Below are 21896 nucleotides of genomic sequence, written 5' to 3'. Positions count from 1 at the left end.
TTTATCCATATTATTGCTATTTTTTAGCTTCATTACAAGTATGTTTTTTAGTTAAATTTAACAGAATTAGCACAATCTCAAAAAAAAAAAAAAAAAAAAAAAAAAAACAGAGAGCTATAACGGTGTTTTCCCAAACGCCACTACAGTGCCAATGGTCATATTTTTAAAATAGGAAAAAATTTATCCTGGCGTTTTTAAAACGTCGCTACATATTAGATGACGTCATTTTACCGTTATTTACCACATTTAGCGGCCTATATTAATCTAACGATGTTTTTAAAGCGCCGTAATGGGCTATAGCGACAGCCGCGTCTTCGACGTTTGGAGCTAAACATCACGAAAAGAATTAGCCACATTTTTTACACCTATAGCGGCATTTTTTAAACGCCAATAAATGTCAAATTTCTAGCAATGGATACCAAATTTTTACCAAATAAATGAAGAAAAATCTCACATAGGTGGGGGGCCCACACTTTTATGGACTTTACACATATGTGAGACATTTGATCATTCATTTGGTAAAAAATTTTGGACCTATAACATTTTTCTTATTATTATTATTATTATTATTATTATTATTATTATTATTATTATTATTATTATGTGCATCTAATGCAATTGAAATCCGTGTTTCAAAAGAAAATTTTAGTGCACTGACTGTCCTCCTTTAGATAAGGGAAGTTGTGCTTGAATCAAATGTTCTAACTTTAGTCTAAGAATTTTTCTATAATTAGCTGATATACCACTAATTGAACTATATAAACTAATTGGTACTGTTGGAAAAAATGGTGTTTTATGTCACTTATTTTGGGCCATCTTTAAGGCCAAAATGAAGTGGGCCCCAAACGCCTTTTGGGATGGGTCCGAAGAGGTGACGTGTTCCTTGCCGCGTGGCAAGTCACAAGGTGAAGATGGAATGTCAAAACCATTTATGAGTGAATGGGAAGTTGACGTCGTTTTCGGGTTTAACATTAATTTTTTTTTAGATAAAAATTCTTTTGAATTTTTTCAATAAAAATTATTGTGGGAATTTAATTTAATTCCAAATTCAAATTTTGGGTTCCTAAGTGGTTTCCTAAAGTTTGCAATTGTGGGAATTTAATTTAATTCTAAATTCAAATTTTGGGTTCCTAAGTAGTTTCCTAAAGTGTGTACCTCTTCCTTTATTTATTAAACTATTTCAATAGTTTAATATATATATATATATATAAATATATATTTCAAATAGTTTAAATAAATAATGTACCAATAGCATTTTTAAACTTTGACCAACGGTTGCTTTTCAAAAGTTTGAATAAAAGATCAACGGTTGCTTTTTCAAAAGTTTGAATAAAAAGTGTTCATTGGCATACAGGCAGAATCTATTTATAACAGGTTGCACCTGTTTGGACTTCTATATTTATCTATAAATACAAATCCATTTCAAGCAGTCCAGGATGGTTCCGAAAATCAGTCTGCAGATTGTCTAAATTGCTGTCCAATTTTTCTCTAGTGCATTTATTCTTCATATTTAGTTTTGGAATAAATTAAAGAGAGTATAGATCACAGGTTTGGTTCGTCGAACAAATTGTTTGAAATGCTACTTCAATTTGTGAAGATCATTTTATCCTGGGAGATAGACGCCACTCAACCATAAGCACCGTAGCGGGACAAATCTTTCTTAAGGAAAGAGTGTCACACACTCGACTTGGTCTTTGAATTTTTAATTCAGTTCGATAAATAAATCTGGTATGTTATTTATTCATTTTGATTGAATTTATTTCAAGTTATTTTATATACACAGAAGATTTTTCCAACAATCTTAAGACAGATTCGAATTATTCTGTTTACAGAATTTTTCGTTTGTTTCTCTTTTTCATTCTTCGTAAATAATTTCGGAAGAAAATTATTTTTTGTGGATTTACAAAATAATATTCTGGTTGGAAAAACAAATAGTGATTATATGCTATTTGACAGATAGTAGTAATATACTGTCTCTTTTCTTTGACAACAACTAGTAGTACGATACTGGTGTCATTAATAATTCAGAATCTATTTTTGTGGAATTTTTTCAGAAATTAATTTTGGGTTTTAGAAATTATTTTCTGAGTTTTCATTACTTAAAATTCTATTTTAGTATTTTAATTATTGAAGTGTTACAGAAATTTATTTTCTATGTGAAATTAATTTGGTTAAATAAAATTTTATTTTATTTCTAAATTAATTGAAAAATAAAAGTTATTTTCTTATTTCTTTTATTTTACATAATTTAATTTTATGTTTGGAATTATTTTGGTTAAATAAAATTTTATTTTATTTCCAAAATTAATTGAAAAATAAAAGTTATAGTTTTTATTTCTTTTATTTTACAGAATTTAATTTTCTGTGTGGAATTAATTTGTTTAAATAAAATTTTATTTTATTTTCAAATTAATTGGAAAATAAAAGTTACATTCTTGTTTCTTTTATTTTTACAGAATTTAATTCTGTGAATTTGGTTTAATTTTCTGTGTAGTGTAAATTCTAATTATAATTTTGTTTTATATATTAGAATTGATGGCTACTGAAACTAATGCCCAAACAAGTGCTACTGTGGTGGCTGCAATTGCACCAACCCCCTCTCCTGTGGTGACAGTACCAATAAATCATGGAGAGAAGCCAGAGAAGTTCTCAGGAACTGACTTTAAAAGATGGCAATAGAAAATGTTATTCTATCTTACAACTCTGAACCTGGCTCGTCTCCTCCGTGAAGATGCTCCTATCCTGAAAGAGGATGAAACTGACCGGCAAGTGATTGCTGCGGTTGATACTTGGAAACATGCCGATTTCCTTTTCCAGAATTACATCTTGAACGGGCTTGAAAACACATTATACAACGTCTATAGTCTAATCAAGACAGCAAAGGAACTTTGGGAATCGTTGGAGAAAAAGTACAAAACAGAATATGCCGGCTCAAAGAAATTTGTGGTTGGCAGATTCCTGGATTTTGTAATGGTTGATTCAAAAACTATGATCAACCAAGCTCAAGATTTCCAACTCATTCTGTATGACATTCACGCAGAAGGCATGTCTCTTAGTGAATCCTTCCAAGTTACAGCCTTAATTGAAAAATTACCAAAAGGCTGGAAGGAATTCAAGAACTACCTCAAACACAAGCGCAAAGAAATTTCTATAGACGAATTAATTGTGCGTTTGAGGATTGAGGAGGACAACCGCAATTCTGAAAAGCGGGTTGGTAAGCATCCTATGGAGTCTAAGGCAAATGTGGTGGAACATGCTTCAAAAATCAAGAAATGAAAGTCTTCTGGAGAAAGTTCATCACAATGCTCTAAAGTGGAGGGAAATAAAAAGTACAAGTTTAATGGCAAATGTTACATCTGTGACAAAGAGGGACATTGGGGCAAAGATTGTCGTAGCAAAGGCAAAAGCAAAAGAAGAACAAGCAAGAAGCCTGCTCAAGCCCACATGACTGAAGTGGACAATATTTCCAATGGTATAGATGATATCAATCTTTCTGCAGTTGTTTCTGAGGCAAATCTTGTCGGAAATCCTAAAAAATGGTGGGTGGACACTGGTGCTACTCGCCATATTTGTGCCGACAAAAAGATGTTCACATCTTATTCTTCAGTGGACAATGGTGAACAACTTTTTATGGGCAACTCCTCAACTTCCAAAGTTGAAGGACAAGGAAAGATTGTACTCAAGATGACATTAGGAAAGGAACTCACTCTCAACAATGTGCTGCATGTACCGGACATTTGCAAGAATCTTGTTTCCGGATCTTTGTTAAGTAAGAATGGGTTTAGGCTAGTATTTGAGAGTGATAAATTTGTATTTACTAAGAATGGGATGTATGTAGGAAAATGTTGCATGTCTGATGGCCTTTTCAAGTTAAATGTAATGACCGTTGTACCCTCAGTTATTAATAATACTACATCTTCTTTTTACTTGCTTGAGTCTTCAAATTTATGGCATGGTAGACTAGGACATATTAATTATGGATCTTTGCGTAGATTAATTAATATGGAATGTTTACCTAAATTTGACATTGATTCAAATCATAAATGTGAAATTTGTGTTGAGGCAAAATTATCTAAAACTCCTTTTCATTCAATTGAAAGAAGTACGGAACCACTTGAATTAATTCATAGTGACATTTGTGATTTTAAATCAATTCAAACTAGAGGTGGGAAAAAGTATTTTATCACTTTTATAGATGACTATACTAGATATAGTTATGTTTATTTAATTCGAACCAAGGATGAAGCTTTGGAAACTTTCATTCAATATAAGAATGAAGTTGAAAATCAACTTGGTAAGAAAATCAAGAAACTTAGAAGTGATAGAGGTGGTGAATATGAATCACCTTTTGGTGAATTTTGTAAAGAATATGGAATAATTCATCAACCCACCGCTCCTTACTCACCTTAGCAAAATGAAATTGCTGGAAGGAAAAATAGGACTTTAAAAGAAATGATGAATGCCATGTTAATTAGTTCTGGATTACCTCAGAACTTGTGGGGGGAAACAATACTTTCTGCTAATTATATACTTAATAAAGTACCCCGAAAGAAAGTGAATCAAACACCTTATGAATTGTGGCATGGAAGAGTACCATCCTACAAATACTTAAAAGTGTGGGGGTATTTGGCTAAAGTGGCTATTCCTAGTCCTAAAAAGACTAAGATAGGTCCTAAGACCATTGATTGCATTTTCATTGGTTATGCCGAGAATAGTAGTGCATATCGATTTTTGATTAATAAATCAGAACATTCCGAAATGCATGTAAATACTATTATTGAGTCTCGGAATGCATTATTCTTTGAACATGTATTTCCAAATAAGACTGGACAAGAGACTAGTAATAATAAGAGATCTTTTGATGCTATTACTAGTAATGATCAAGAACATGATCAAGAGCAAGAGTTAGACCAAAATGAGGAAGAAGAACTCAGGCGTAGTAAACGTGCTAGAACCTCAAAATCTTTTGGTCCAGATTTTCTAACATTTTTGTTGGAAAATGAGCCTTTAACTTTTAAAGAGGCTATGTCCAGTCCTGAAGCTCCTTTATGGAAAGAAGTTGTCAACAGTGAAGTTGAATCCATCTTGCAAAATCACACTTGGGAATTGGTGGATTTGCCACCAGATTGTAAACCTCTTGGGTACAAGTGGATTTTCAAAAGGAAAATGAAAGCGGATGGATCAATTGACAAATACAAGGCAAGACTTGTGGTCAAAGGTTTTAGACAAAGAGAAGGTCTTGATTACTTTGACACATGCTCACCGGTTACTAGAATAATAAACATTAGAATGCTAATTGCCATTGCATCTCTATACAATCTAGAAATTCATCAAATGGATGTGAAAACCACTTTCTTAAATGATGAGTTAAATGAAGAAATTTACATGGAACAACCAGAAGGTTTTTCTATTCCAGGAAAAGAAAAGAAAGTGTGTAAATTGGTTAAATCATTATATGGTTTAAAATAAGCGCCAAAGCAATGGCATGAGAAATTTGACAAGGCAATGATGTCAAATGGATTTAAAATTAATGAATGTGATAAATGTGTTTATATTAAAAACACAGACAAAGGTTATGTCATTGTATGTCTTTATGTAGATGATATGCTCATCATAGGTAGTAATAATGATATGATTAAAACTACCAAGAAAATGTTGAATAAACATTTTGACATGAAGGACATGGGCATTGCTGATGTAATTCTTGGTATGAAAATTACCATAACATCAGAAGGATATGCTTTGTCACAATCTCATTACATTGAGAAAATACTTGACAAATTCAACAAAGATAATGATCATCTTGCTAGAATTCCTGTAGATGTTAATTTATATCTTTCTAAGAATGTACAGGAAAGTATTTCTCAATTAGAGTATGCCCAAATTATTAGAAGCTTAATGTACTTGATGAACTGCACTCACCCAGATATAGCTTATGCAGTAAGTAAATTAAGTAGATATACGAGTAACCCGGGAGTAGAACACTGGAAAGCAATTATAAGGGTTCTAAGATATCTCCGATTTACTCGTAACATTGGGCTCAATTATACTAGATATCTAGCAGTACTTGCAGGATACTGTGATGCAAATTGGATATCGAATACTAGAGACTCAAAGTCCACCAGTAGGTATGTCTTTACTCTTGGTGGGGCGGTTGTATCTTGGAAATCTTCCAAACAGACTTGAATTGCTAGGTCTACTATGCAATCGGAATTCATAGCTTTAGACAAGGCAGGGGAAGAGGCAGAATGGCTTCGCCACTTCCTTGAAGATATTCCAATATGGCCAAAACCGGTGCATGCTATATGCATACATTGTGACAGTCAATCAGCAATTAGTAGAGCACAGAGTCATATGTATAATGGTAAGTCTCAACACATTCGTCGTCGACATAATACCATAAGACACTACTCTCTAATGGAATTATGTCCATAGAATATGTTAAGTCTAAAGACAACATAGCAGATCCACTAACCAAAGGGTTAGCAAGAGAGTTAGTTGAGAATTCATCGAGGGGAATGGGACTTAAGCCTATTAAATAAGAGTTACCACAATGGAAACCCAACCTAGTTGACTGGAGATTCCAAGATCTAGGTTCAAAGGGACAACCGAGTTGTGATTGACTAAGAAGGATCACTGGGGAGTCTAACTCCTGCCTATTTCTTTGATGAAATAGTGATGTCTACAGCGTTTGAGGTTAAGTAAAATTTTAATGATTCTTATATCTAGGTAAACTTAGTGGAGTATGGCAGGATACTCTTCATAAGAATCACCTATGTGAGTGTGAACTGGGCCAATTCTATAAGATTTGTGAAGGGCTACAAGTCTTTAGAGCACTCATGAAAGACCAGGTTGTTCAGGGCCAAAATGAACACAATAGTGAAAACTAAACTGTGTCTGGGGATATACTGTGTGAGTTCTATTGCCTTGGTTTACACAAACGGCTGAACAGTTCAAGACATCATGTTCACTGGTTAGCTAGTAAATCCGATAGTGTCTCACAAGGGAAGGTTCAAAGCCAAAAGCTGCCTATCATTTGCAGAATATTTCCAATTTTTGTACTCTCTGTAATTAGATCATGTTGTTGCATTTTCTCTCTGTCAAATTCCATTCATGTGGGGGATTGTTGGAAAAAATGGTGTTTTATGTGACTTATTTTGGGCCATCTTTAAGGCCAAAATGAAGTGGGCCCCAAACGTCTTTCGGGGTGGGTCCGAAGAGGTGACGTGTTCCTTGCCGCGTGGCAAGTCACACGATGAAGACAGAACGTCAAAACCATTTATGAGTGAATGGGAAGTTGACGTCATTTTCGGGTTTAACATTAATTTTTTTTTAGATAAAAATTCTTTTGAATTTTTTCAATAAAAATTATTGTGGGAATTTAATTTAATTCCAAATTCAAATTTTGGGTTCCTAAGTGGTTTCCTAAAGTTTGCAATTGTGGGAATTTAATTTAATTCTAAATTCAAATTTTGGGTTCCTAAGTAGTTTCCTAAAGTGTGTACCTCTTCCTTTATTTATTAAACTATTTCAATAGTTTAATATATATATATATATATATATATTTAAATAGTTTAATATATATATATATATATATATATATTTCAAATAGTTTAAATAAATAATGTACCAATAGCATTTTTAAAGTTTGACCAACGGTTGCTTTTTCAAAAGTTTGAATAAAAGGCCAACGGTTGCTTTTCCAAAAGTTTGAATAAAAAGTGTTCATTGGCATACAGGCAGAATCTATTTATAACAGGTTGCATCTGTTCGGACCTCTATATTTATCTATAAATACAAATCCATTTCAAGCAGTCCAGGATGGTTCTGAAAATCAATCTGCAGATTGTCTAAATTCCTGTCCAATTTTTCTCTAGTGCATTTATTCTTCATATTTAGTTTTAGAATAAATTAAAGAGAGTATAGATCACAGGTTTGGTTCGCCGAACAAATTGTTTGAAGTGCTACTACAATTTGTGAAGATCATTGTATCTTGGGAGATAGACGTCACTCAACCGTAAGCACCGTAACGGAGCGAATCTGTCTTAAGGAAAGAGTGTCACACACTCGACTTGGTCTTTGAATTTTTAATTCAGTTCGATAAATAAATCTGGTATGTTATTTATTCATTTTGATTGAATTTATTTCAAGTTATTTTATATACACAGAAGATTGTTCCAACAGGTACTTTATATAATTCAACGGCCACCTATATACATACTCCTAATTGTAAAGCTAGGCACAAACCTAGCCCTACAAACAACTACAAAGCGGACCAAGCCAGCAGCAAAGCCGAGCAAAGGGATGGTCCAAGACTAGTCACACTTTGAAGTGGGCCGAGCGGAGGTCTGGTCCAAGACCAGTTGCCCATTCCAAAGTGGGCTAAACATGAGTTTGGTCCAAGACCAGTTGGCACCGTAAGGCCGACCAAGCTACAGAATGATGCAGCGGACCAGTTCTGTGGTGGAACCATGTACTTGATCTGGGTCCGCAAGAGACACATTACCATATCCCTTTAACTAACATTATGTTGAGTATTGATTGGTAAGGCACCAAATAAGCATGTCAGTTGGTACCCTATATGCATACAAAAATTTCTCATAGTTTTGGTCTTGTGGAGGGTTTGTAAAAGAAACGAACGAAGCCGTTTTGAATGGCAATAGCAGCTCCCTTAATGTGAAGATGACTCTCTTTTTATAGAGGGAAGAGTGTACAAAGGGGCAAAGAGAGCTGAAAGAAGAAAGCAGAAAGTGTGCACTAAGAAAGCACTAAGAAAACAACATGATTAAAGGTTGGTAATTTACAGCTAACATATTATGCACTAATATATAATACATATAATATACTAACAGCCCCCCTCAAACTCAAGGAGGATAGGTACTAGCCAACTTGAGTTTGGAGACAGTAACAAAATAGGAAAATAAAATAGGATAGGAGACACTGTATGGTCGTATCGAACCGTTGTAGCAGTTAACCAGAATCAATGTCGGGACAGTTTACGGGGTCATGCCGGACCGTTGTAAAAGCTGACCGGAATCATTGTCGGGACAGTTTACGGGGTCATGCCGGACCGTTGTAGAAGACTGTGGTGGTGCACCGAGGAGGCGACTTAGGGAGTGCGCCATGGGGTGGCTTGGGTAGTTCCCATGGTGTATAACCATGCTCACCAGCTTGGGTGGTTCGCATGGTGTGTAACCATGCTCACCATGATATATGTATAAGAACCCCCCCACAAACTCAAATAGGTTTGAAGATAGAAACCTATTGGAGGTTGAAACAAAGGGATTGATAAAGTGGAGCGGAACAGCTCAACACAGAGTGGAGATGTTACAAAAAAAAAAAAATAAATAAAAATGGTAGAAAGGTTTTTTTTTTTTAGCTGGAATATAAAAAAATAATAAGATAATGGAAAAAGGGTTGATGCTCACCAACTGAGTTGTATAATAATGAAATATTTATGGAAAAGAAAGATAGAAAAAATAAAATAAAATAAAATGAAGGTAATGGGAACAGAAATCTGGAAAGTGTTAAAATAATGAAATCTCGAAAGAGAAAAGGGATGATGGTTTTTGTTTTTGTTTTTGTTTTTGTTTTTGTTTTGTTTTTTTGTTTTTTTGTTTTTTTTTTGAATGAAAAAAAAGGAAGATAAAATAAAATAAAATAAATAAAGTTGGGGGTAGTGGGATCAGACTGCGGGTCCTGAAGCCGTGGGTTGAAAATAATAATGATATGGGGGTGAAAAAGGAAATAATGTGAGTAATATATTATAATAATAAAATATATATATGCTTTGTCCCTTGAAAAAGTTTGGTGGGATTTATGGGAAAGAAGAATAATTTATTGAGGAGAACCCATATCCACGTAAACCAAAGGTTGGAGCGCACATGCTGCAGAGATGGAGCGCACGTTCATGCAGGCACATGTATGGGTCAGGGACTGAGTTGCAGAGAATCCCATGACAATAGCTTCTTTAGTGCTGTCCAAAATGGAGAGCTCGAGACAGTGGAGACCATCGTTGATGATGAGCCAAGTGTGCTGGAACGAACCACTATTCATGGGAAGCTCTCTGCACTTGATGATGAGCCAAGAAAGGGGTTAATTAATTTCTGAGAGATGATGTTGAGGCTGAGTCCAGCTTGTGGTGGTGACGCCATTGATGGTTCTACTAGAATGATCATTTGTGCCAACATGCAGCAACAAAACCAGAGACTTCACAGGGGTGCGAAGGAGGATCTCGCTCAAGGCATCGTCGATGCCGGCGATTGCGTGGGCTGATGATGGCGGCGACGCCGTAGGGCTGTCGTGTTCTAAAGCCGATGAAGCGACGGCTGCGATGGATTCCTATTGTAGGATGGAGGGTGGATTTGATATGTAAACTGTGATGTGATGTGGTGCGTGGCGCTGCTTGAGACCGAGATAATTGCGGCGGAACTCCGTCGGAGTGAGATTGGAGAACTTGGTGATGTCGTGCACGGCAGAGGGATCGAGAAACTGGTGGTTGCGGAAGACGACGGAGGCGGTGGCCATAGCAGCGGCGGTCTCGTCAGCGAGGTCCGACCCGGGGTTGTTCAAGATGGAATTTCTGATCTTGAAGGTGAAGTTCTGCCATGGAATTTGTTAGAAACTACTGTAGCGCAGCAACAACAAGATCAAGAGCAAGAAGAATAATTTGTGGCAGCGGAGTGAAGGTATGGGTAGAGGTCCAGTGGGCGGCTAAGATGAGACTGCCGCCCGCCGGTGAAGCAAAATTATTAGGTTCTTAACCTAGCTCTTATACCATGTAAGATTTAATGTATAAAGAGAAATAGAGAGAGAATAAATTGTATGAATTATGATTGATATTAAGTGTGTCTTTACAATGTGAAGATGACTCTCCTTTTATATAGAGGGGAGAGTGTACAAAGGGGCAAAGAGAGCTGAAAGAAGAAAGCAGAAAGTGTGCACTAAAAAAGCACTAAGAAAACAACATGATTAAAGCTTGGTAATTTATAGCTAACATATTATGCACTAATATATAACACATATAATATACTAACAGGCATGAATCGTCATTTTGGCTTACAACAGTGTCTGCTGTGCGTTTTCAAGGATAATGGTAGTCCAACTGTTGGGCAATTTTCCTGATCTCATTTTCTATCAATACAATTGGGCAACCTAATAAATATATCATATCAAGTTTGGTGAACAAAACTGTGATTTAAACAATGTTAGGAAACTAATTATGTTAGGAAGTCTAATTATATTAGGAAGTGTACTTCTTTTCAATTACTATTTAGGAAGTCTAATTATATTAGGAAGTTTGTTATTTTTCTTATATAAAGAAGCTTATTGTAATGGTTTGGAGGAGATTAAATAATATTAAGAATTTAGGTGGCTAATCTCCAATTCAAAGGATTGTTGGTGGTTGATCCCCAATAAAAGGATCAAATTCAGGGTTTAAGACCCTATCGAATAATAAATTGTTACTTCTTTTAAATGTTTTTTTGTAGAAGCAGATGTTAAGCATACTATGATCCATAAGATTGATTTCTATAAGATCTTGGGATGCAGAAGCATTAGGGATGCATAAGAACCAAAAAAACTCTCCTAACTAAAGTTTAATGCTATTATTTAGTTTTTGATATAATATGTGGTCCTAGGCATTTGGAGTTGGTGTTTTTGGTATTTTTTAATATATTTTTTTATTTTAATGATTTTTTTTTATAAAAAAAAATTATAATTATAGATTTTACTCAATTAAAAAAATAAAACAATTAAAAAAAACTATAAATAAATCCACTAGAAATAAATAAATAAAAAGAGTAAAAACCAGTGGTTTTTTAAAACTTTTTTTTAGACCCTTCTAATGGTGGACTTCGGAAATAATAATGAAAAAAGTTTTAAAAAGTGGCTGGGGAATATGTCATCCAATTATTAAAATGTGGGAGGCCCATTCTCATCTAGAATGGAGAGGCGTTACCAGGTCCGTAAAATTTATCACAGGATCCGTTTTGATAATTTTAATAATTTATTATTTAGAATTTTTTTATATATATTATTCATAAAAAAAAGATTAAATCGATTTAATAATTATAAAATTTTTTGGCTAGAAAATGATTGGATAAAAAAATGTATAATATTATCACAAAAATGTGTAATTTCATTTCTGAACCATAAATTATCATAATTCTACCAAAAAATTATATAATAGTTCTTACAAAAATACATAGCATCTCCAATGCACTAGGCATATAATACTTGTTAGTTAGAGCATCAGTATCAAACTCGTTATATATTTATGTTAGTTATTTTATACCCAAAAATTTGAAAAGGCATCAAATCGTTGCTCCATCAAACTCGGCAAGGCAATCGGCAATTTTTGTCAAACCCAAATCCCTCGCTACAAGTAACCAGCGACAAAGGCTCGGCTATTGGCTGAAATCGGAAACTTTTGAGCAACGGTACAATCTCTCTCGTCCTCCTAAATTTGAAATAATCAAGAATTTGGGTAGATTTTACATAGCACTGTTGTCAATCTTTCTCTCTGTAAAAGGTTGTTTTTCTTCTTCGTGTCTCTTGAATCTCCCAAGGCTCACTAATCACTGAAACTCCCTGTTTCAACCTGTCAACAGGCTTTCCAATTCTGGGTAATTCTCATACAAAAATCTCAATTACTTTTTGCATTGATTGATATATATATATATATATATGTATATGTGTATGTGTATGCATATGCATATGTAAATGTGATAATTGATTAGTTTCTGTTTTAACTATTTGCTTCAAAATATGATGGTTTGAATTTGATTGGGTAATGTTTCAATTCTGCAAATTGGGTTGTTGATATTTGAAAGTTCTGATCTTTGTGGTTTAAAGAAGGTAAAAGAATAGGGTTTTGAAATAGCTATATTATTTTGTTATTATAATGGAATCAGAAATCTCATATTATCAGGGGTTATTCTTGGAATCCACCGCTTGTATTTAAATTGTTGGGTAAATCCAAAGGTTACTGTCCCTTGATGCTTGGATATTGTCCTTGTGAAATATGTTTCAAAGGGGCTCAGTTGATGCTTCTGCTAGAATAATTATGTTGAACCAAGTAAGGTTCTGCATAGCTACACAAATTTTCTTTCCTGGATGCATTTAGTTCATGTATTAACTTTATATGTTGAGGATAGCCTGTTAGGGTTTAAGTGTAATTTTTGCATTTGGGCACCTTATTATGGTCTTGAATTGTAATCTGAATTTCATTCTTGTTAAAATCACGCACTCTGTCTTGTATAAACGAATGCAAAAAGTAACAAATATTGCCAAAAAAAAAAAAAAAAGTATCATACATTAGTCTTTACTCAAAAACCATGAAGAATTCTAGCATCCCAGTTTTCTTGCCACATCCTCCTAGTACCCTAGACAAAAGTGGATCTCACATTTATTTATGAGCATCCCACAACCTTGTATAAATAATGGGTAACAAAATGTAGCCCAGAGAGAGGAGAGGCTACACTGCTCAAGACTTTGGGTAATATTTGTCAATTCGTTTTACTTGGACTATGTTCTTTTAAGAGAACAACGAACAAAATTGAGCAGCTGAAGAAAGTTTTGTTCACATTGATCAGTAACTAGTACAATTAAGGGGTTAATTAGAGGATCGATAAAACTTTAATGAGATTTTGATTTCTCCACAAGAACAATCTGTCCATTCCACTCAGTCTTGTCAAGAGCTCTAATCGCCGCATCAGCTTCTTCATCCCTCTCCAAAGATAGAAAGCCGAACCCACGAGAATCACCCGACCTTGCATATCAACAACAAATACTATGCTTTAACAATCAGGGGGGAAAAAAAAAAGAGAGAAGAGAAGAGAAGAGAAGCAAGTTCCTCTAAAAAATTTGTTGATTCGCTCTACTTCTGTAGTTCCATGTTTCATATAAGCATAAATTTGCTGATTTCTTGGTGACGTAGATACACATTTCAATGAACCACCATCCACAAGACAGGACCTTTGATGAGACTCTAATGGAGAACCTAAATCCTACCTATTACAACGTGGTGAATGGTCATTGGAACAAATTTCTTTCCCCAGACCACAATTCTCAGGTGAAGCAGAATGTTTCACTCTCTGTGATCTAGAAGAATATGACTGATCTTTAAGATCTTTCCCTAAACCAAATTGTCTTTTATCCCTAGGAGACTGGAACATACAAGGAGACCTTTCCGGTGAAACTGTTTTTTGTCTTGCTGTTGCCGGTGATTCAGGTAGTTCAGGATTCCTTTCAGTTGGGGAGTTTCTTGAATAGCAAATGTTCTCACTCTTGGTTCCATCACTGCTCCTGTGTGACCTTGGAGATGAAAACAACTTTTTTGTATGAATAGTTGAAACTCTCTCTTCTAATTCTTTGAACACAGATTCAGATTTAGTCGACTCATATAGCAATGTCTCTGAAAGGGTTTCTTTCACTATGTTGTCATGGGAAGGAGATGTTACGCTATCCTCCATGTCTTCTCCTTGATTTGCATCCTCCATTGAATAAGATTCCCATGCACATGTAGAAACTTCAGTTTCATTTTCATGATGTACACATTCTATGTCTAGTTGAGAGGGCTTACAAAGATTAGTGCCACGTAACTCCTTAGCCTCTAGTTGGTAATGGTTATCATTAGATGGAGAATACAAACTCTCTTGATCATAGATGATTGTCGTTTTGCTCATAAAAACATCATCATTATAAGTTGTCTGCGCAGGTGAAAGTAATTTTTCACAAGGAGATGCAGAAATATCAGTATATCTGGAATCAGAAGGCAGTGAGGGGGAACAATCTTGCCCTTGCTCATTATCTACGTCAAGTTCATTACCTTTTGCTAAGTTTTCATACATATAATCTTCAGCATTTTCTTTGTGATTTAGCACAAAATTTATGTCAAATTCTTCAACAAAAGAAGGGCTCTGTTCCTTCTGAAAATGACTCATTCCTTTAGTCCTTTCTTAGGGGAACTGACATACATCCCTGCAATAATCAAAATGATAAAGAAACAAATCAAGAACATATCCTTGGAACAAAAGCTATGAATAGGGTAGAACACAAATAAACTCTCTACACTGCCATAATGCAATCCCTATACCTCAATCAAATCTAAAACAGAATACTACATTCCTCATTAGATCATATACATGCATTGAAGGAAATATATATGTATATATATATAAGGCTTATATACTTGACCAATAAGTATATCTCAGTGCATTTGTAATCACTATCACAATAATATAGTTTGCCTAAACAACCACTATTCCCTCAAAACTTGCAATGAAGCATCCTCTTCTATATAAAACACATTAACCACACAGTGAATCAAACATCTTTAAAATTAACCCCTTCGAAGAAGGCATTCACATAAAATCCATATCCAAAACTTGAAAAACATTTGTGACAGACCTTAAAGATGCTCCAACTATATTGTTGGTACAAAACATGTATGGAAAGACAGATTCAGGAGGTGCATGCTTATATCTTGCTTACATTTCTCAATAAATTTTTAGAAGAAATTATCACAACTAAGTTTCTTGAATGCTTCAACTTTGTACAATTCCTTGTAATCACAGAGCCTTAAAAGTGTCTACATACATACTTATATTCAGTTCGCTTAAATATGTCTATGCAATCATGTAATCTATAATATTCTTGCATTGATATGAAAAAGGCAAAACAGTGCTGGTAAGTTCGACTTCCAAAATTCTTTTCGACTCAAAATTTTCGGAAAGAGTACAGAATATAATGGGGTGAAGAATGTAGGAGTGGCTTGGGATTTTGCAGCACTCTCAAATTTATGAAAATCAGAAATGGAAAACATTTGTGACTAATCTGCACTAGAGTAGGAGCACTAATCTACACAAAATACATTTCAAGCTCTCTCTCACACACACAGACTCGTACAGAATTCAACAGTCTCTGACACAACTATCAGCTTTGAATGATTAAATAATCTTTCAATTCAAAGTGTTAATTTGCTTGATGATGATGTTGAAATTTTTTCCCTTCCCTCATGAGACTTAGGATCGCAGATTAGCTTTTTTCACTTCTTCCAATGTACATTGTAAATTGAATCATCATTCACCATTGCAATGGAATGATCATTTCATAGGATGGATTCTCAGACACCAACGGATGCGTACTTCACCAATCTATTACAAGGGGGATCCAACCTTTTAGGTGAATTTATGATGAAATCTCCAAATCAAATGGGTCAATGTTCAAGCCAACATGGTGAAGTGGTTGGGCAAGAGTCTCCATTGTCACCCCAAATAGAATCCACCACAAAGAAATCACAACGTGGTGGCAACTTTAGTACAGAAGAAGACAATCTCCTTGTATCGGCATGGCTCAATACAAGTTTGGATGCAATACACGGAAATGAGCAGAAGCACAAGACATATTGGAATAGAGTTTGGGAGTATTTCCACAAGTATAAGACTTTTACTTCTGAACGTAATCAGAATTCTTTAATGAATCGGTGGTCAACTATTCAACTTGGAACCAATAAGTTTTGTGGGTTCTTTGCTCAAATTGAATCAATGCATCAAAGTGGAGTAAATGAGCAAGACAAGGTATACATTGTGTACACACCGTTAAATTAGATGTAATTGTCATTTTGTTTGAAGATGCTAATTAGTCTTTATTCATTTAATTTTTCAGATTGGCAAGGCCAAACTTATGTATCAAGAATTCCAAAAAGCATCATTTCCTTTTGAACATTGTTGGAATGTGTTGAGGTACCAACCAAAATGGTTAGAGGAATGTGAGAAGAAAAAATCGAAAAAAAAAAACATCAGCAACATCTTCTCCTTTTGCTCCAGAGGCGATAAATCTAGCAGAGGATGATGTCTCACATGATGCTTATGTAGACTTGGAGAGGCCACTAGGTAGGAAGGCTGAAAAAGAGCGGTTGAATAAAAGAAAGAGTAAAGATTCAGCTGGTTCAAATTATGCAGGGATATTGAATGGGATAATGGAAGACAAAAAGAAAGCAAATGACAAGAAAATGGAAATCCTTGAGAAAGCGTGTCTTCAAGAGCAAGAGCAGAATCGTATTAACCAAGAGCTTGAGCAAGAGAGAATTCGAATTATGAAAGAGAAAATCCAAGAGCGATTTCGTATTAAACAAGAAAAGATTCGAGCAGAACAATTGAAAGAAGAGGAGAGAATTATAATGATGGATACTAATGGTTTGTCTCCAATGCAACAACAATATTATCTTCACCGCCAAATGGAAATTCTTGAAAGTCAAAGGAATACTAAATAGTTAGTTTTTATTGGAATATATTTTTCTATGTAAACATATCATGTTTTTGTTGAACAATGCCATGGTTCAGTGCACTTATTTTGTTAAGTATTGATTTACATTGCTATGAAAATGAATAAATGACTGCTTAGGGGCATCTATATTCTGGATTATATAAGTATCTTTGTGTACCTAGGTTTATTTTTGGTGATTATTTGTTCATTGGTTGTAGTATCTTTCTCTGCTCCAGATTATGTTTCATCTTCCTCTACTGTCTATTTGTTCTGCTGCTGGACAGATTCTGTTGAACAATGTTTATAACAGATCAATGCTGGACAGATTTTGTTGAACAAGGTGAATAACAGATTCTGCTGGACAGATTCTGTTTCATCTTCATCTACTATTTCATCTTCCTCTACTGTCTATTTGTTATGCATTAAGAAGACAGATTTTGTTGAGTTGGTGAGTTGGCTGCTGTTCTTGGTAGTCGGGGACTATTTGTCCATGATTTGTAATCAAATGCAATCCTATCAGGTGTTCCTCTTTTTGCAACAGAAATTATAGAAAAGACTGTTTAATACATCCATCATAGTTTCTTTGGTTAGCTTGATGAGATCTTTATTAACTAACCATGATGTATTTGACATCTTTATGTTTGACTTGCAAGAAAATTGTCATTTGACTTTTGTTTGGATATGATAAACTGAAAGTGCTTTCTGCTTCTTACATTTATTTGTCTATCACAGTTAATAACATAGAATTGACAATCTGTTAAAAAAAAAACATAGAATTGACAACAATCTTAACTGCTGTCATCAAGTTTAGGATATAATGAGTGAACTATAAGGAGAAGGAGAATTGATGGTTTGATTTTAAAATCTTCTTTCATTGCCTTTGGAATGTATATTGTTGTCAATAGAAACCCATCTCTGTTTGGAAGCCTCAACTCCCTAGAGTACATTTGTGGCTGTTTTACTTTATATTTTGCTATGGCTGCTGTTCTGCTCATTGTTGTGGCACTCTTGTTGTTGGTGGCTGCTATTGGTTGTTGGTTGAGGTGTTTTGAGATGGCAGCATGTAGATTATTTGGTAGGCTATGGCTGCTGTTCTGTGGCATTCTGGTTGTTCTGCTGTTGCACTCTGTTCTGTTGGTTGGGAGCATGGTCACAACAGCAGCATGGTCACAACAGCAGCTGGGAGCATACATCAGCTGCAGCTGCTGGTGTGAGGGTGTTACCTGCAGCTGGGAGCATACATCAGCTGCAGCTGCTGGCAGCATACTTTGGATGTGGTTGGATGCTTCAATTCTTGGTTAATGTTTTTTTTCTACTGAATTTATTGCGTAAAAAAATTATTGATTGACAAATTTATCTGTCTATTTTGTTTTTTGGCAGTTGGGTGGCTGTATTTAATTTTTACATGGAGCCATGTGATGAGAGGTCATTGGTTGACAGTTCTTTGGTTTTCATATATAATTTCTTTTTCTTTTTCTTTTTTCTTTCAGCAAATATCAGAAACTTATAGAACACTATTATATTGTTTGGAGATTTTGAGTAAGTGATCAACTAATTGATATCTTTAATGACTGAAATGCTTAAACAAGCAGAAGAATTGAAGTCCTTCATTACATTTGGCTTCCAAGCTTTGCAACGACTGTTCCTCCAAAACATTTTCTGATGCTTCATGGAAGTTTGTAATATTGTATAACTTTTTGAGTTACTTATTTGTTAGTATTTATTTTTATGATACATAAATTCGTTCTAATGGAATGACGTATCAGTATGAGCACTTTGTGTTTATTAGATTTAGCAGATGGCGTTGTTGCTAACAACTGAATGATGACTATGATGATGAGTCAAGCCTGTAGGGACCATTGGCTGATTGATTGTTTTTACCATTTGTAGCTACCATTGGCTGATTGATTGTTTTTACCATTTGTAGCTGCTTCGAGAGTTTTTAGCTATTAATTAATTTTGTAGAGGACTCATCTTATGCATTATATTAAATTTACACCCATTGTATTTTTATGTAATCCTTCATGAGACAGGCTTTGGTTGCAAATTTGCAATTGCAGGGCATGCATCAGATCTTAAATTTGCCATTGAAGTTTATAGTCTCCTTTTGTAAAAATTCTAAAGAATACTGACAAAAAAATTATGTAATTATTAATGCTTGAAAAATTTCAAATTACAATCAAGACTAATGAGTTTTCATCATGTGACCACGAAATTTAAAATTACAAGTTGCTATGATTGACTATGTAGTTGCCACAAGTGCTCGACGAGGTCCGATTGTAGTTGACAATGAGTTTCTCTATCTCTAATGTGATGATGGCGTCGAATGAATTCCATAAGTTCAGTTGTATGGTCATGTGAAACAGATACATGGGGATTTTCATCGATTTGTTCATAGTCGTAGTCTTCTGCTTCATTAACATCTCGCTCATCCTCAACAATCATGTTATGCAGTATTATGCATGCCTTCATAATATTCTTAAGTGTTTCACGTTCCCAAGAACGTGCAGGTCCACGTACAATTGCAAATCGTGCTTGAAGAACTCCAAAAGCACGTTCTACATCTTTCCTTGCCGACTTTTGAGCTGCAGCAAAATGCTTTCTCTTATTTCCTTGTGGAGATGGAATTGTTTTGACAAATGTTGACCACTGTGGATATATACCATCTGCTAGATAGTATCCCATTGTATAATCATTACCATTGATTGAGTAATTGACAGAAGGAGTACGCCCTTCAGCAAGCTTGGTAAATACAGAAGATCGTTCTAACACGTTGATGTCATTATGAGACCCCGGTAACCCAAAGAATGCATGCCATATCCAAAGATCATATGATGCTACTGCTTCTAAAATAATTGTAGGTTCATGAATATGACCAGAATACATACCTTTCCATGCAGTTGGACAATTCTTCCATTTCCAATGCATACAATCAATGCTCCCCAACATCCTAGGGAATCCACGACTTTGGCCAATTGTTAGCAATCTAGCAATGTCATTTTCGTTTGGTGATCTCAAATACTCATCAGAAAAAATTGTAACCACTGCTTTAACAAATTTTTTTAAACTTTTCATTGCAGTGCTTTCTCCAATCCTTATATATTCATCCATAAAATCAGCCGCTACTCCATAAGCGAGCATTCTAAGTGCAGCAGTCATCTTTTGATAGGAGGACAAACCAAGGACTCGAGCACCATTTCTTTTTTGAACAAAATATGGTTCATGAGCTTTTAGTGTAGAATGAATACGGAGAAAAAGAGAACGATTCATTCGAAACCTTCTTCGAAATACATTGGGAGGATATATTGGTGATTCAGCAAAATAGTCGAGAAAAAGCCTTTGGTGGCCTTCTAAAGTATTACGCCTAATGAATAGACGACGTTGTATAGAACCACGACGTGATCTTGATTCTTCCTCCATTTTGAGTACTGTAACTATCTCTAACTCATCATCAGAGTCCGACTCATTAAGAATCATATTGTGTACAGAATTGCGACGCATAGTGAAAAAATAAACACTTAATGTTACAGAAAACTGGTTGAGGTGGATGAAAATTAAAGAGGAATGATCTTATTTATATTGAAAAAATATGACCGTTAGAAAAGTATCTATTTCAAAAATATAACCGTTGCAAAAATATTCATTTGAAAATATGACCGTTATAGAAGTTTCTATTTAAAAAATATAGCCGTTGCAAAAGTACCTATCTGAAAATATGACCGTTATTACAAAAGTTTCAATTTAAAAAATATGACCGTTAAGTGTCCATTTGAAAAATATAATTTTTTTGAAAAAATAAATAAGGAATATTTAAATTGAATGGAGAAAGAAATGGAGAGTTTGTTGGAGCATGAAAAGAAAAATAAGGTTAGCTAAAATAGAAAAGTAGGTTTTTAGCTACAATTTGACTAAACATTTAGCTACTTTGATAAAGATGCTCTTAAAATGCCTAGTGTGATTCACTTTTTTCAATTCCAACGCACTAGGCATATGATTAGGTATTTTGGCTCAACTCATATTCACTAGCTACATGTAGCTAGCCTTCAACGCTAGGCAAAATATATTCAATCATTAGGATCATTTCCCTCCATCTTTGTTGTTGACGTGGCATTCTATAAAATTAATAGTATTTGGATTAATAGCTAAAATAAAGAGCATGGTTGGAGTAAAAACATAAAACAGTTGATAGGCAAAATAAAATATATACTTTATAGTAATATTTAGATAGGTAAAATGCCTACTATCGTTGGAGATGCTCTAAACCGCATAAATACATGTAGAGTTTCCCCCTTGACATTTACACTTAAGGCACCGGTTAAGAATAACTTTATAGAATTACAAATAATAGTTTCAGTAGGGATGTTCACAGATTCAATTGGTCTAGTGTTAAAGTAAACTGTAACCAAATTGTTAATTCTATGGAACTGAATCAAAATCGAACCATAAAAATTGGTTTGGTTTAATTAGGTTCTACGATTTTAGAAATTTTGTATAACAACAAATATGATAGAATCGAACCAATCCCGATGTACCTCTTCCACCACCGTCTTCACTTCGGAATTGTCTTGCTCAACGTTGAATCCACAATGCTGATATCAAATCCACGACAATGAGGCACTTCAAAATCC

General features: G+C 34.6%; 1 protein-coding gene across 1 annotated transcript; it reads right to left on the bottom strand.

Annotated features, from left to right (window-relative positions):
- Positions 1–19500: 19500 nt before the first annotated feature.
- On the bottom strand, positions 19501–20769 carry LOC114268157 (uncharacterized). The gene is made up of 2 exons (XM_082895501.1): positions 20222–20769; positions 19501–20008 (listed from the first exon to the last, which is right to left on the bottom strand). The coding sequence occupies exons 1-2, from the start codon at positions 20767–20769 to the stop codon at positions 19501–19503; spliced, it is 1056 nt and encodes a 351-aa protein (XP_082751627.1).
- Between the last annotated feature and the right edge of the window lie 1127 nt (positions 20770–21896).

Source organism: Camellia sinensis, chromosome 11 (assembly GCF_055761805.1).
Source record: "Camellia sinensis isolate YWXY chromosome 11, ASM5576180v1, whole genome shotgun sequence".
In the NCBI taxonomy this organism is placed as follows: domain Eukaryota; kingdom Viridiplantae; phylum Streptophyta; class Magnoliopsida; order Ericales; family Theaceae; genus Camellia; species Camellia sinensis.
This window is presented reverse-complemented; position numbering and strand designations above follow the sequence as displayed.